This window comes from Belonocnema kinseyi, chromosome 3 (genome assembly GCF_010883055.1).
Source record: "Belonocnema kinseyi isolate 2016_QV_RU_SX_M_011 chromosome 3, B_treatae_v1, whole genome shotgun sequence".
Classification (NCBI taxonomy): domain Eukaryota; kingdom Metazoa; phylum Arthropoda; class Insecta; order Hymenoptera; family Cynipidae; genus Belonocnema; species Belonocnema kinseyi.
Window position 1 is genome coordinate 80,660,683 of NC_046659.1, and position 17,731 is coordinate 80,678,413.

The 17,731-nt window shown below is 28.6% G+C and overlaps 2 protein-coding genes across 3 annotated transcripts in view; one reads left to right on the top strand and one right to left on the bottom strand.

Annotated features, from left to right (window-relative positions):
* The window catches only part of LOC117168937 (GPI ethanolamine phosphate transferase 3), a 16,493-nt gene extending 10,802 nt beyond the window's left edge, over positions 1-5,691 (bottom strand). The window contains exons 1-2 of one of the 2 annotated variants that reach the window (XM_033354928.1): positions 5,289-5,691; positions 1,886-2,311 (exon numbers count right to left, since the gene is read on the bottom strand). In XM_033354928.1, coding sequence (XP_033210819.1) covers positions 1,886-2,311; positions 5,289-5,406 — 544 coding nt within the window. In that variant the 5' untranslated portion in view covers positions 5,407-5,691. Of the gene's footprint in view, positions 1-1,885; positions 2,564-5,288 lie in introns of both variants that reach the window. The other variant, XM_033354927.1, reaches the window with a different exon arrangement.
* A 4,386-nt stretch (positions 5,692-10,077) lies between these two features.
* The window catches only part of LOC117169406 (collagen and calcium-binding EGF domain-containing protein 1-like), a 13,234-nt gene continuing 5,580 nt past the window's right edge, over positions 10,078-17,731 (top strand). The window contains exons 1-3 of the mRNA XM_033355774.1: positions 10,078-10,300; positions 11,816-12,154; positions 14,970-15,252. Of these exons, the coding sequence (XP_033211665.1) occupies positions 10,269-10,300; positions 11,816-12,154; positions 14,970-15,252 (654 nt within the window). The 5' untranslated portion in view covers positions 10,078-10,268. The remainder of the gene's footprint in view (positions 10,301-11,815; positions 12,155-14,969; positions 15,253-17,731) is intronic.

The following is a 17,731-nucleotide window of genomic DNA, read 5'->3' on the forward strand; positions in this document are numbered from 1 at the left end:
CCCCCCCCCCCCCCCAACCGAAATCTACCAGGGATGATTAAATTCATGGGGTCGTTTGAATTTTTTCAAAAATCCACCTGAAATCTTTGTGAAATAATTAAAGTATTTGTCAAATGTTTGGAATATATCTGAAATCTTTGCGAAATATTTGAAATTTTTGTAAAATTTTTGAAATCCATCTGAAATATTTGGAAACATTTTAAAAATATTTGTGAAATTATTGAAGTATTCGTGTAATCTTTGAAATTTATCTGAAATCTGTGAAAGGTTTTTAATCTTTGGAAAATCATTAAAATCTTTGAAGTCTTTGCAAAATATTAAAAATATTTTTGAAATATCCGATAATATTTGTGAAATAATTGAAATTTTTTAATCTTTGGAAAATAATTTAAATCTTCGTGAAATCTTTGTGAAATCTTTGCGAAACATTTCAAATATTTAAAAAATATTTGATAGTATTTGTGGAATTAATGAAGTCTTCGGGGAATTATTTAAGCTTTTGTGAAATATTTTAAATCTATTCCAAATCTTTGCTAAATAATTCAAATCTTCAATTATTACAATTAAAATTGTAACGTTAAAAGTTTAAAAGCTCTTCGAAATTCTAGAGATTCAAAGCTTTCTATGCAAAAAAATTCAGTCAAAAACTTTTTTCTTTTAAATATTTAGTTTCAATTTACTCGTTTTAAATGAACAGTGAAATGTTGCTAAATATTAAATATTCATTCTTTTTCTAAATCAACAAATTTCAAATTAAATGGGTTAAAAGTTAAATAATTTACATTCAAACAATATTTTTAATTTAATAAAAACCTTTAATTACGACTATATTATTATGGAGTTATTTTTAAGTTGAAAAAAGTAAAAGGTACGTCTTCATTTTTTAATGGCTAAAAAATTAATAGAAATAATATATTAATAAATTGATTAATTAAATTTTTTATAAAAAATATTTAATTTAAAATATTTTATTGATAAATCATACAAATTTTTGTTTTAAAAATAAAGTTATCAGAATAAATGATATATTAATGTCAATCCTTAGCAAGACTTTCGGATTAAAACAGTTACAGATCCATTTTAAAAATAGTTTATTTATTGATATTAACTGCACTTTAATTATTTGCAAAATTGTTACAATCGAACTTGGGAAGATTTTTCTTAAGAAAATTCGTAAAATTCCCGGTTTCCCTGTCCAACGGCCAACTTGTTTTTTTATAAAAAAATCTTAGATTTTAAAAGCTTCTAATTAAAAAATTTTTAGGCCGTTAAAACTGCAATTTTAAATTCTTTAAATTAAAATGGAAAATTCTTTAAGTGAAAGATTTTTGAAATTAGGCATTCTAAACTGAATTATATAATAATTTATCAAAACTGTCATTTCCTGGTCTTCCAGGTTTCCTGGTCAAGCGGCCACCATGCAAGGAATTTTATTTTTATATCGAAGATTTGAAGGAATTTCAAAAGATTTTCAAAGAGAATTTCAAGGATTTTCACAGTTTTTAAGGGATTTACAGGGAGCTCAATCGTTTTGAAGAATTTTCAAAAAATTATATATACTATATCCATCAAATTCGAAGGATTTCAAACAATTTTCACACAATTAATTTTTTTAAAGAAAGCTTTCCATGGAATTTATAGAATTTTAAAATTTTACAGGGATTCCAAAACATTTCACAAAAGGTATAGTGTGAAATGTTACATAATAAAAAAGAAATAAAACAAATAATGATGTAATATGTATAATAGTATACAAAGTAATGTTTTTAAAAATATAAATAGAAAGAGGAAACTTACGTAAGAAATGCCCCCCTCCCAAGACTTTCATAATTAATGGACGCTCCCTAAAGCAAAGGGCTTATAAATCAATCAAAATTGTTCATACCTTTTTCCAAAGCATCAACGACTCTTTTTATAAGATTATTGGTCTCGTTCAGCTTCCTGGTCATTTCCGGATGATTTGCTCCATGCTTGTGGCCACAGTGATCGACTCCTAATGTATGAGCCACAAGCAAAGACCAATCCTTTTTCTTCAATTCAGGAAAAATTCTTTTCTCAACCTCCTGATCAACAGTGTCCAAATCCCAAACATTAAAAGAAGGAGCTGGAAATTGCCTCAGGAATTTTCCGGGAAAGAGTTTAATCCAGGTATCATCGCCCATAAAAACTACTCCATTCTTTGAGGTGTGTTCGACTATATTATCCTCGATGATATTCTCAGCGTCAAAGTTTGATCCGACATCTACGAATGTTGGAAGAGTTCCGGTAGTGATGCTTTTTAAGCGCTGCATTGTGGTCGTTGGTGGATCTGCTATAAATTTATAGAGACGAGTTAGATGTGGATATTTCTGGGTCAACTCGTTTACAATTGGAATTTTGTTTCTGTAGTAAGACGAGGAAGTATCTGCTTCATGCCACTCGATAAATTCGTATTTAAGGGCGTCGACCACAAGCAGAACGACTTTTGCTCGAGGTTCGAGACATAATAATGCAGAGGATTCAGGATCTTGAAAAAGACCTTCCTTGCTGCAGTAGGCCGAATCCTTGCATGGACTGCATTCGCCTGAATAATATTTACATTGAATACTTTCAAATAATACAGTAAAGTTTCCACCAATTTGTGGATCTTTTAATAATACTAATACACGCTCTTAATGTTAAATCTTTCACAGGGTGTCTAGTGATCTGTAAGATTATAAATATGACACAACGTGTTTCAAGGTGGCTGAAAAATTTAATTCACAAAATTCCCTGACTTTTTTATTTTCCCCATACCATTAATTTAGCCCCTAATCTAGTTCCATTTTTAATATAGAATGTTTTATAAATGGAATAAGATAATTTTCTATTTATAATTCTCAGGGCTGCCATAGACTAATTTACTTTAAAAAGTACAAAAGTAAAAAAAACACGTTTTAAACCGATAATGTGAACAAAATGTATTCATTTATTAATTTTAACGAATTTTGTATAAAGTCATAAACTTCAAATAATTCAAATTAATTGAAAAAATGTACTTACTTCAGTCAAAATGGCATTTTGACTTTTGAATTTTGAAAAATTCAAGTGAACTGAACAAACCACAAAAATATGAAAAAATGCCTTAATTTTGTAAGTTTGAAATGATTTTAGAAAAATTCACTAAGAATTCAAGATGAGTTTAGAAGATTTTAGGGCGAGTTAAAAACTAAAAAAATGAAATCTATTGAATTGAGTAGGATTGTGGGAATTTAGGAGAATTCAAGTAAATTACAAAATTCAGAAGACTTCAGCCTAAATTGGAAAAAATATTTTATAATTTCTTGAAATCATTGAAACCTTACATGAAATTCTATAAAATCAGATGATATTTCCTGAAATTCTAGACATTTTTTAAAAATTCATTAAAAGATTTGAAAATCCCTTAAAATAATTTAAAACTTCAGAAATCTAATAACATACATTCAAAACTTCAAATACCCTAAAAACTGTTAGGTACTATATTTTTAACCCGGTGAAAATTGGGGTAAATCCCTTAATATAATTAAAATACTTTAAAACTCCTTTAAATGATTGAAATCAATATAAAATTTCTTGCAATATTTTAGAATTCCTTAAAATATTTCAAATTTGTTGCAATCTGCTCAAATGCCCTGAAACTTTTTAGAGGTCTTTTACTGTAATCAATTGAAAATTACTTGCAATATTTTAAAATACCCTAAATATTTAAAACCCTTTGAGATCCTTTACGGCTTTTTAAAGCCCTGGAAAACTCTTTGTAATTTTTAAAAATACTTTAAAAAGTTTAAAAAGTTTAAAGTTTAAAAAGTTTGAAGGGAATTTACAAGATTTTAAAGGTTTTTAATATTTTCGGATGTCTTATAATATATTTTTAGGCATTTTCAATAGATTATAATTTCTGCACAAAATTTGAATTATTTTAAGCTATATAATAACATTTTCTATAAGGTTTGAGGATATTTTCCGAGGAATTCAGTCATTTAAAAGGATGTTGAAAGCTTTCAAGGTATATTTATAAATTTTACAGGATTTCAGGGAATGTCAGAATTATTGTAATTTTACGGGATTTTATATTAGTTTCAGGATTTTCAAAGAATTTATTCACATAGCTTGAGGGATTTCGTAGAATTTCAAAAATTTCATGAAATGTGTTTCAAAAGATTTTAAAGAATATCAAATACTTTAGGATATTTAAAAATATTTCAAGAAATTTCCAATGAAAAATTGAAAAATCGATCTAATCTAAATCCTACGAGTTTTCAAGAGCCACACGAAAATTCAAGGAATTTCCAAAGATTTGAAAGGATTCGAAATATATTAGGGCATTTTAAACAGAATTTAATCATTTGAATTAACTTCAAAAGGCCAGAAATATGTTTTTATATACTTTAAAATCATTCAAGTTCTTGAAAATTCATTGAAAATTTTTAAATCTATTTAAAAATCCTTCGAAATATTTTGAAATCGCTTAAAACTTTTTAAAGCTCTTGAAAATTCCTTGGAAATACTTCTGCAATTCCTATAATAAACTTGATTTCAATAACGATTTAAGAAGAAAAAAGTTATTAAAAGTGACTGGCAGTTACTTAAAGTGCTTTTTACAGAAATTCCCTGACTTTTAACATTATACTCTTCAAAATAAGCCTACTTAACACAAGTCTATTTAATATTTCAGTTATGATCTCACTCGCTTGTTAATGAGTTAATTAAGTATATTGTAACTAGAGGATCCGCTTAACCATAATATTAACTTTATAAAATGTACTTTCCAGTCTAATTATGCGGTGAACGTAACATGGTTAAATTATTATTGTAATTTAAAAACAGTGACGTACCTTTCAAACTTAAAATTATCTCATTTCGTATTATGCAATCTAAAAATACATTATTCAATTCCCTGACATTCCCATTGCTTTACTGAACGCTGAACACCCGGTTTCGGCAAAAATTAGATTATGAGAAATAGTGAAACTTTTCTAATTTTAAATTCAAACCAGAATATTGATTCTTAGCTGATTTATGTACATTATAATTTTAAAAAAATAGTACAATATTTTCTAAATATTGATGTAATTATTATATAATTATATTATGGTCAAATACGGATCCAAGTTTAGAAAATTAATAGAAAAATATTTCTATAAAAACATTGCTTCCTGTCAAAATAAAGAAGTAATATAATAACATTGATAAATGATAAGTCTTAAAAAATAATCAAAAAGGAACTGTTTATCAATAAATGGTATCTAGTAGTAAATAGTATAAAGTTACAACATTTTTGTACTCACCTCTTTCGGTTCGGGCGACTTTGTTAAGTAGAAAACCATCAGTGAAAAGCAGTAAAGCTGTGGCCAAGAGATAGAATATCCACACGAGAAACAAGAAATAACTCCAAAGCTTCGCCATTGTCACTTCGTATCTATTTTATCTATTAATTTTCCGAAATTACTATTTTCTGTTTTACTATCTAGGAAAAACTGGATTTCTTAACCTATAAAAATGTCGTCTAGGTGATTGTTTATTGATCTTCATGATCAATATTGAGAACAATTTGAATTTGCATAGAATATCACGTGTGCACTAGACGAATGAATAGTAACAAGAAAAAAGAAAGAGAATGGACGATTTTAGCCCCATTGTACTACATATATTCACTATAATATCGAGCAATTTTTTGCATGTGGGCAATCGGGGTATTCATGATCCAACCCACTGAAGGTCTAGCGACGCGCAAGTAAAAAAAAAATGCGGCCAATCAGTAACGATACCAGCTACGCGGCCATGTTGAAGAAGTGAGCGGCATTTTCAAATAGGTGAAACGAACAAATGAAAGTTTTTTCAATTTTCCTAAGAATAAAAGTGTTTGTAAATACAATAATTTTAAGTTAAAAATTCATTTCATATACAATTATAAGAAGCATATTCTTTATTAAGTTATAGAATACTGAAATTCTATGATTTGAACTCTGAATTACGTGAACAAAAAACAAAGCGTAACAGTGCAAAATCAGACTTCCAGCATTCTCACGAAAATGTGTTTATTGCATCCAAGAGTCTTAAAGAAATAAATACACATTGTATTGAAAACACTCAGGTCCATCACCATCGATATTTCTTCCAAATATTATCGTTTATCGGAAAAATATAATTTTCTTCTTTTTGTAGGCGCTTTACAGTGCGGTATCATCATATTTTATCTCGAATTTCTGAGAATGGAACAACCGCTTGGGATCAAATATTTTTTTATGCTTCTTTAGCATCCGCATGTGTAGGAATTAAGTTCTTTTTTTTTTTAATTTGAAAATTCGATATTATATTGGCACCAAAAGCCGATTTCGAAACCCTTGGTAATTCTAACCAAAAAACATTTCGCTATTTACTAGAATCTCGTTACCCCTTTCTGAATAAAACTTCCTCGCGATTAAAAACTCAATGAATCAGGACTGAGTTTTTATTTCTTAATAGGCAATGTTTGTTAAAGCATCACATGTTTACATTGACAAAAACCAGTGCTTTTTCGACAAATATTAAAAGAGGTTTAAACTTCAACACAAACTCTGATGTTTCTTCTCTAATTCTAATATTACTCTAGAATTATATAATTTTTTGTATTTCTGAAACTGCCACTTTGGATCATATCAACTTTGGAGTACATTGCAATCTTTTACAAATTAATAAGTTTAAAACTGCTAATTATATTTTCCAAAAGTAAATTAATTATATCTTAATTGCAAAATGAAAACCCATGAAGGAGCAAAATTTACAATTTAGCGTTCAACATGGAAATCTTTTAAATGTTAGTCTTTTTAGAATGTGAAATGAGAATTGTAAATGTTGAATCGTTTCAATTGTAACACTTTGCGCAGAAGAATAATGCTAGAAGAAGTTCGAAAAATGACACTATCACAGCTTTTAATATAAAATTTGGAATGTATGCTTTTTGAACTTACTAACTACGAAATTCAAAATGTCCAAAAATTAATCTAAAAATTAATTTTAAAACATACTGCAGTTTTAAGAACACAACGATTACAGTGTTTTAGAATTACACATTCAAAATAATAATTTTAAATTAAAATTATAGAACTTTTAAAGACGATAAATATGTCATTCTCTTAAAACCTTTCAGTTCAAGCCTTTGCGCATGCGTTCGCGCAGATTTCTCGCGGGCTTATTTTAATTTGAGGAAGGCAAATTTGGATTTTTTTTGTTTCAAAATAATTTTGAATGGTTTGCAAAGAATTTTTGATTTAGAAAAATTATTTCGTGTCAATAGAACAAATATCTAGTCTGGATAGAAAAATGATTTGAAGTTTATTCAAATTTTAATTTCCTGAAAAATAGTTGATTTATGTTGTTATTTTAATTTATTATCAAGAAAGGATTACGTATAAATAATTTGGTGAGACTAAAGTAGGTTAATTTAAAATTAAAAAGATAGTATATATCTAAAACTTATGAAATTTTCTGGGTGCTGGAAGATACTGCCATCTAGAGAGATAATTTCTAACTTATCAAAAGAGGGTAAAAAATAATAATTTTTTGATTTCAATACATTAATGTTACGCAATTGTGAATAATATGTATTTTAAATATAATTGTAACCATAATTATGAAAATTACAATTTTTTAAATAGCTATCCCATAAAACTCTTGTATCAAAGGTAGAATAATTTTCAATCAATCTCACCAATTTTTTTCTAGTGTACTTTTTCAGCGCAAAGCCCTGATTTGTTCAAATTATTGTTCTAAGTAAACTAGAAAAAATTTCTTCAAAAAATGACTATTTGAAAATCTACTTTTTCTATTTTTGTTTCCTCGTCGTTTAAATTTGTTTCTGCAGTGTTTTTATCAGTTGAAAGCTAATTTATGCTAATTTTTAAAATATTATTTTCGATTTCAAAAATATTTTTTGTTGAGAATTCATATTTTTTGGTTAGCAATTTCATAATTTACCTAAACATTTAATTACTGTGTTGAAAATTCATCCTTTTGGGTAAAAAATAAAATTTTTTGCTGATAATTCATATAACTTCGACTTAAAAATTCAACAATTTGGTTAATTTATTTTCTATCTAGACTGAAAAATATTTTTTGCTTACAAAATTAACTATCTTGTTAAAAAATTCTTCTGTTTTGTTTCGAAATTTATCTCTTCTTGTATGAATTAAATTTTTTACATTTTTTTAAAAATAAAAATTAATTCTTTTTTGGCTGAAGATTCATCTATTTGGTTGAAAATGTACCTATTTTATATAAAATTCATCTTGTTGGGTTGAACTCAACTATTTTTTATTTAAAACTAGAATATTTTCTGTTAAAACATCAACTATTACAATTTTCGTCTAAAAGTTTGCTGTTCAAAATTTGATTAAATTTTTTTTCTTGAAATTGGCATTTTATGCTTAAAGAATTAACAATCTGATTGCAATTTTTTTTCTTCCTTGACTGAAAAATCCTTTTTGGTTGAAAAATTACAGACTTTGTAGAAAATTCCTATTTATTTTTAGACCTATTTTATTATTTTTTTAATTTGAAATATAAATCTGTTTGGTTAAAATGTCAAATATCACATATTTTCTTGAAAAATCTCCATGTTTTAAAATTTAAGCAAGATAAAAGGAGAAAATATGGAAAAAGGGGATTAGTTAAAAAAAGAACGGACTGTGAAACCTAGGGTATGATTTCTATTTAAAATTAAAATGTTAACCAAATGTAACCAAAATTAAAAAAATGTAAATGCATTTTTTAATTTATACCATGATTTAAAATAGGTTTTTATTTATCAGTTATTTTTTATATAGAAGGACCCTAATTGGTACTTTTTTGGCCGAGTGTCATACACTATTTTTTATCACACCAGTTAGTGCACGTGCAGTAACGTCTACATGCCATCCTTGGGGTTATGCACTCACCGTACCATAAAGTACAAATATAAATGTCCATGTGATGCCAATAAGATCACAGTTTCAGTTAATTTATATTACGCTGTGCCTTAAGTTAAAATTGTATGGTATATGCTAAAAAGTGCTATTTTAGATACCGTTCACAGTACGTAAAATAGCACTTATGATGGCGGTGTGATGAAATATTTATTTATGATACATGGACCCTAAGTCGTACTTTTTTGGCCAAGTACGAAAGTTGCAGTAGGAGTCGGAGTCGAGGCGTAGCCGAGACGAGGCGAGTACTGTAATAAACACGAGGCAAAGTCCCACAAAGGGGCCGAGTGTCACACACTATTTTTTATCACGTCAGTCGATCATAAGTGCAGATAGGTTTCATAGAGTCCTACTCTAAAAATCCGAGAGGGAATTCAATCCATTCTAATCCAATCCGATTAATTCTAATCCAATTCAATTCCATTCTCAAGACGATTGACGACTGACACAATATTTTTTATCACACTAGTTAGCGCAAGTGCAGTACGTCTACATGCCAAAGTTGGGGTCACTGCACTCATCGTACCATAAAGTATAGACATAAATTTTCACCAGCCAAATAGATTACAGTCTCAGTTACTTTATAGTTATTAGTTATTATGTTATTATGTTATTATGTCCAATGGGCAAAAAAATTAAGGATGTCCTAGAGACGTCTTTGGGACATATATTCCTATGAAGTCTTTTATAACATTTATTTTAGTCATCCTAAGGATACTCTTAAGACGTCTAATGTCAGTATGAAAGATTTCCCGATAACTTCCATGTCTTTATGACGTCTTTAGATCATCTATAGAACATTGGACGTCTTAGAGACGTTGATTGGCCTGGCATAGTACGTTCTAGGAACGTTCCAAGGACGTTCTTAAGATTTTCCTAGTTTTGTGCCCACTGGGTAGATATCTGTTATTATAGATATCGTTCACAGTGCCTAAAATCACACTTATTATGGTGGTATGATAAGAAATAATTTTTGGCTAAAAATCCTGAGTTTTAATTTCGTAAAATGTTTTTAAAAAATGTACATCTTCGCACAAAACATTTATTTTGAGACACCCAGTAGAGTGGGACATAATGTACTTTAAAGGAATCAACATCATTTAGTACATTCCTACACTGCTTCCTGAACACTTGCATTGTTTCTACGAGCAAAGAGATTAATTATAATTAACTGCAATTATTTATAAACTTTACTAACTTTTTTTTTACTGCAAGTTTAGTATTGTTAGCAATTTAACAAATTCTTTTTCATTCAGATTTTTCAAAATAGTGTTTTTTTAATTACAAATGTAATTTGAGAACTTCTGCAAGTTATGATTAAGACCAATGACGAACGACAAATTTAAGGTGGTCATCATGTAAGCTTTTATTTTCTTATTTATGTATTAATTATTCTAATAATTCTAGGAATAAATAAGTAAATTAAATCAAACATTACAAATATCTACAACTGTTCATTAGTTTGATTAATTTTTTGGTAAGCGACCGTGCATAAATTACGTATAATTTTTTGTTGAAATTTTGAACCTCACCTTCTATCTTACGTAACTTTTTCCTAGTAAATTTTTTTTGCGAATTTATTGAGGGGTGACTCAAAAATAATGTAAGACGATTTTGGGGAGGAATTTTCATCCAAATCAGATGAATTCTCAACAAAAAGTGTAATAGTTGATATTTTAACTCAGAAAAGATTTTAATTTTTAATAAAAAAACAGCTCAATTTAACCAAAAAGACTAACCTTCAACAAAATAGTACAACCAAAAAGACGAATCTTTAACAAAAATATAAATTTTTAACGAAATAGTTCAATTTTAAGTTGAAAAATTCATGTTTAACGAAAAGAAAAAATTTTTTTCAAGAAAGTAGCTCTTTTTTCAAACAAAGAGATAACGGTGGAGAAAGAACGGTGGACATTTTTAAGAAAGAAGTTCAATTTTCAACCAAGAATTGGAATTTACAACCTAAAAAGATGCATTTTCAACGAAAAATGTAATATTTGAAAGAGAATAATTTTCAAGCAAATAGTTTTATTTTTAACCAAAAAATTGACTTTATACTAAAAAAACTAAGCTTCTTCGAAATACAACCATTTTTAATCAAGAAGATTAATAAATATTTACACTTTCAGTTTAAAAATTAATAAGCATTTAAAAAAAAAAAAGTTGAATTTTTAACCAAATAAATTGATTTTGAACTACAACAATGAGTCATCAAATAAAGAAATTAATTTTGAATAGAGTAGTTTAACTCTTGACCAAACAGTTGAATCTTTAGCCGAAAACACGATTTTTTCACAAAACCCTTGCATTTTGGACAATATCCATTAATTTTCCAACAAACGGTTAAATTATCAACCAAGAGAATTAATTTTGTAAAAAATATGAATTTTTAACAAAAATTAATTTTCACCAATGTACTTGAATTTTCTACTAAAAAAGATAAATTTTCAACCGAAAATGGAATAGTTAAATTTTCAGTTAAAAAGAAAAATTAATTCTCAACTGCAACAAACAATTTCAACAAAATACAGAAATTTCCAACCAAAGAAATGAATTTCTAACTGTAATCATGAATTTTCTACAAAATAATTAAACTTTCAACCCAATAACACAATTTTGAAAAAAAAAAATATATATAGTCGATTTTTCAACCGACAAGAAATAATTATATTATTATTTGCTTATTAATTCATTATTATTAGGTAAATTTATGATTATTATATTTGATATTATTACTAATAACACTAGGTTCTACTAATATTATTAGGAGCATTTTATTGAATTATAATATATTATTAATTTATATTTCATTTAAATCTAAATATTATTTATTTTATTTTATATATTGATTTTTTTATTTAATCGAATTACAGAGTATTAGCGAGTTTAGGGGTGACAGGAGAAAATCCAGAATCGGAATTGGTATCAGATGATGAATATTTTATAAATCCAACTGAAGAATTTTTGCCAGCAACCTTATCACCAGGAGCTTTTGAGTGCCCCTCATCAAATTTAATTCGCACTCGATATAAGTGTAAAAGTTCAAAAAATGAGTGGGTGGACTGCTCAAAACCACATTGTTGCCCTGGATATATATTTATTGGAGGTCACTGTATTGCAAAAGGAAAAGACCCTTGTACCTTGAACCTTTGTGAACAACGATGCAGTCTCTTATTACAGAGAATTATTTGCACCTGCTGGGACGGTTACAGGTATTAAATATTACAAAAATGTCATGCAATTTATAAAATAATCATTGATTTTCTCAGTAACAATATTAATATTTACGATATTTAAAACAATTTAATTTGTATTGCTCTGATAGAATTCAAACTTTATAAAAGCGATTTCAATTTCAAGTAAATAGTTGTGAAAAACTTTGAAATGAAATAAAAATAAAATAAAATCGAGGTAAAAATCAGATCTAACACGACGGGACTGAACCAAGTATATTAATGTAAGTTGAATTCAAATAGAATTTTTGGTTTATTATGGTTGCTTGTCATCCCACTATTATTTCAAGATGAAAATTTAAATAAAATTTGGTGCCCTTTTTCGAAAAAGTTGATTTTTGTGCTTTAAATAGGCTGAAATGCAAAATATTTATTTTTTAATCGATTTTTTTAATTGCTTATGGTTCTCGGCCGCGAAAATTTTAAGACGAAAATTAAAATAATCGATAGGGATCTGCTTGAAAATTCGATTTTAGTATCTAATTAATATGATTTGTAAAAATTTACCTAAAAAGATATTATAAATGTTGTCTAAAGTTTTTTTACTGGACAGTCTATTTCTGGATTTAATTGATTTGAATTGCAAACATTTTTCACAAAACAGAACAAATTTTAGTATGGTTGCGCACTATTTTACTGGAAAATTCGCAATTCAAGTTCAAGTAACATATGAAATATAATACACTTTGAAATTTTTTGAGTTTCAAATCTAATTAATAAAAAATTTAAATTTGTTCAGTAAGGACCTCACTGATTATTTTAATTTTCATCTTTATAACGTTCGCGGGATGGTATACAGAGCACCACAATCAATTTCAAAAAAAGATTGTTGTACAATGCTTACTATATCTTAGGGAAGTTTTTACATTTTAAATTACTTAAAACACAAAAATCAACTTTATCTAAATAGGGCCAAATCGACTATTTTTATTCTCATCTTAAAACAGTTTGAAAATAGTAAAGAACCATAAGCGATATAAAATCCAGTGAAAAAAAATATGAAGCAACATTTAATGAATTTATTTAGGAAAATTTTTACTTCATAAATTGAAGAAATACAAAAATCGGCTGTTTTCATAACGGGCCCAAAAGATTATTTTAATTTTCATCCTTGAATAATCACGGGATGTCACATAATATAATGCATATAAAATCTAGTGAAAAAAATGTCAGCAATACTTACCACATATTTTTAGGAAGAGCTTTAAATGATAAAAATCGATTTTTTTTAGAAGCCTCCCAACGATTATTTTACTTTTTGCCTAGAAAAGATCAAAAGATGAGAGGAAATCATAATCATGAAGAAAATGCCATTAGCTTTCAACTTTTATTCGGACTTGATTTTGCCGCAACGTGTCAAATGTAATACAAAATCTATGGTTGCGCTAAAAAATGTTCTTATTGAATCCCACAAAATTTAAAAATTTTTCTAATATTCTTGGGCTCTTTTCAAAGCTGGCATTCTACAGTTTTTTTCAGGTTTTCGTAGTACGAGAAATAAGGGGGCGGGGGAAGTGAGAGGAAATAAGGGGAAATGAGAGGAAGAGAAGTAGGGAAAGTGGGGGAAAATGAGGGTTGCAGGGGAAGTGGCGGTAGTACGGGTAGGAAAAGTAGGGGAAATGGCAGTAGGGGGCTATCAAGACTAGGGGAAGTGAGGGGAAATAAGGGAGGGGAAATGGTATAATTGAAAAAAATGAGCGGAGGAGAAGTTGGAGAAATGATGCAAGAGGAAACAAGGGGAGTGAGGGGAAATAAGGGAGGATAGATGGAATAAGTGAAGAAAAATGAGTGGAGGAGAAGTTGGAGAAATGATGAAAGGGGAACTAAAGGAAGTGAGGGAAAATGGTGGTATAGGAAGTAAGGGGAAATGTAAACTGGGGAAGTAGGAAAAAGGGAGTGTTAGCTGGGGAATTGATGAGATGAGGAAGTAGATGTACAAAAAGTTGGGGAAGCGAAGGTTCAACTGTGGGGTGAGGAAGTAGGGGGGACAGAGGAAGTACGGGAAATATAAGAGGAGTAGGGTAAGGAAGGTATGGGAGAGGGGGCGGTTTGCATGCTTCAATAGGCTACGCAACTCTTTTTTGTAGGGAGTTACCCCCACTTTGACTAATTTTTTCAAAATGAATTTAAAATAAAAATACTGATTTCCTAAAATCTGTTAGGCTGGGAATTCTGAAATCGAAATTTAAAAAAATTGTTAACAAAATAACTATAAAAAGAAGACTTTTCCATACTTTTGAACATTACGATATTTGGTAATTTTTCACTTTGATGACTTTTCCGAATATTGGATTAAATGGTTCAAAACCTGTTGGAAAATGTTCTTTCTAGTCCAAAAGTAAAGTATCAGCCGGGGAGACGAAAAAAACTATTACTTTCCTTAAAACACATCAAAATAATCAAATATTTAAGCCTATTTAAGAAAAAGGCATTATGTAAAGATCAGTGAGATTAATAAGAAAGAAACTTCTGAAAATTAATCTGACATGCAGTGAAAATAATTGCTAAAAATATCATTAAGAATAATGAATAAATAACGTAAAACAAGTTTGAAATAAAAATTCGTTTGATTTCATAAAAAAAGTCCCCTAAAATGTCTGCAATTGTAATAAGTAAAGCTCATAAAAGTGAAAGACTCTTGTAACTGCAAATTGCTTGAGAAATAGCTCCTTTGATGGAATTTAGCGACTATATCCAGAAAAGGCACCCCGCGGATTAAAATCTTAAAATGGTAAAATGGTAAAATGTCGTCGACAATGAAGCTTTTGTTTTTCTCTTCGTGTTCGGAGTCAAGGTTCAGTCCTGAGAGGCAAAAACGAGGGGTGAAGCCGGTATGCGTCGACATTGACGAATGCGTCGAAAACAGTGCGGATTGCGAACAGCTTTGTATTAACGAACCAGGAGGTTTTTCCTGTGGTTGCAATGACGGTTTCGTTCTGAGAGGGGACAATAAGACCTGCGACAACTTGAAGGATTTTGATCGAGAGAAACCGGAAATCAGAGGAAATAACGATGCAGCCGCGGCAGCTACAAGATGTTACGCCAGCTGCGATTCTGTCGCTCATTTACACGATAAGGTCCTCTCTATTAACAATTAAAATTTTTTACAATAATTAGGGCAACCCAAAAAAAGGTTTTAGGAAGCGTACACATATTACCTGACACTCTAAGCGGGGTGGGGGGGGGGCTGACCCAACGTAACAAAGCGTCACATATGAAGGGAGTCACAAAGGTTTTGTAACAAGGGACACTTCTCTGAACAAAGAATGACATTTAAAGATAAGTAAGGACTCCTAAATTTTAGATAAAAAAGTTCATTCTTAGCTAAGAGAGATGAATTTTCAATTAGGAAAGATTCCTTTTCTACCAAGAAAGATGACTTTTCGACCACAAAAGATGAATTTTTAATCCAAAAGAATGTAATTCTAACAAAATAGATCAATTCTGAACCAAATACATAAATTTTGAACAAACTAGTTAAGTTTTCATAAGCAAAAAAAATAATGGTTGAGGAAAAAGTTGCTTTTTAAACCAGAAAAGAATAATTTTCCACGCGGAAGATAATAAGAATAAGATGCCAACAAAAAAGTGAATGGCCAGCTGAATAGTCCAATTTGCTATACCAAATTGTTGAATTTTCAAGCCAAAAAGACGAATTTCCCACGAAACAAATTATTTTTGAATAAAAAAGTTCATTTATGACCAAATAGTTGAAAATTTAGCTATACAAGTTCAAAATAGTTCAGTCCGCAACAAACACAGATTAATTTTCAATTAAGCAGTTGCATTTCTAACTAGAAAGGATGAACTATCAAGGAAAAAGATTAATTTTCTACTATAAAGACGAATTTGTAACAAAATACATAAAATTAAAAACATCAGTTTTTAATTTAACATCGAAAATGTCTATACTTACCGAAAAAATCCAGCTTTACGTACCGAAATTTCAATACAAATAGCCCCTTTTCTAGCTCCTCCTGTTCATAACGACAAAATGTGGCCACTTGTACTGAAATTTTGATAGCTTAGCCACGACCTTTTGAGCAGAATACATTAGAATCAGAAACAAAATACATAAGTTTCAACCAATTTCCTGAGTTTTTAATGAAAATAGATTAATTTTAAACCAAATAAGTTGAATTTTTTAACTGCAAAACATAATTTAAAAAAAATTGAATAGTTAAATTTTCAGTTAAAAAACGGCTTTTTAACAAAAAATTAAAGGATATTTCAACAAAGTAGTACAATTTTCATGAAATTATATCAATTTTCAAGCGAACACTCACATTTTGAATCAAACCAGATGAATTCCGAACCCAAAATATAATGTAAGACTTTTCAATAACAAAACTAGCTTTTAACCTAAAATATTTAGATTTTCGAATTGGATTCTTTTACTTCAGAGAACAAAATTTGAAAAAGTTGAAATTTTTTCCAAAAGAGGGAATAAAATAAGAGTTCTCTCTTGAGTATAAAATCTGAAATATAGAAGTGATTTTCAAACTAATTAAGGTCATATTTAGTTGTACTATTTCTTCGTCATCTTTCGCAAAATTCACAAAGTATTTAAAATTTATAATAAAGAAACTTTCTAAACAATGTTCTTAAATTAAAAAAATGTCTAAAGAATTTAATTAAACGTATCCAAATAATAGTATCAAATTATTTAAACTCATTGTTCATTGTTCGATTGATGTTATATAAACTTACATTTATATTTCGTATTAAAAAATAGAAGGGGAGCTTCCGTGTCACATGAAATTTTGAGGGGGGAGAGGGTTATAGTAACATCACAAATGGTCACGAGAGAGAGGAATGAGAACAAAAAAACTGAAAATAAAAGCCTCAAGTAATATGTGAACACTCCCTCATTTTGAGTCCTCAAATGGCAGCCCTACAAAGTGTTCCTTTTTGTTCGTGTATTTTGACTTAGACATGCGTACAGTATACTCTTTTGAATGAAATATTTCACTCAGGGTTTTGGTAGAATTTTAGAAAAGTATTTGGTATTTTATAGATCCAAACCTAGTTCTTTGTGGGTGCATGTGTATAAAAATCCAAAACTCCGCCATTTTTTATTCGATGTCCATTTTCATTCGTCTTGAAGTAGAAAAAACACTTCTTCTACTTCAACAACACTTTAATGACATTTTTTTAATTTAATAATTGTTAAATGTTAATGTATTGAATGTGCGTTCGATTCCGTGTGTAATGAACTTTTTTAAAATTATAACTGGTTGAAATTTGACTGAGTTATGCAATTTTAAGCTAATTTAGCAGCTGAATTCCCAAAACAGCTAAACCTCATATGAAATTTGTATACTAAATGTCATATTTCGTTGAAGTTTCTTTGATCAAAAGAAATGGTTTTTTGTTCCAATGAACATTTTTTATTCACTTAAAATGGTGTTTTTAATTTGGAACAATGATTCGTAAAATTGAAAAAATTATGTTATTAGATAGACGAATAAATGAAGGTAAGAAGGTTATTGGTAGAGCAGGTCTCCTTATCAGAAGTAAAAATATATCAAATAAAGCTAAAATGACAATACATAA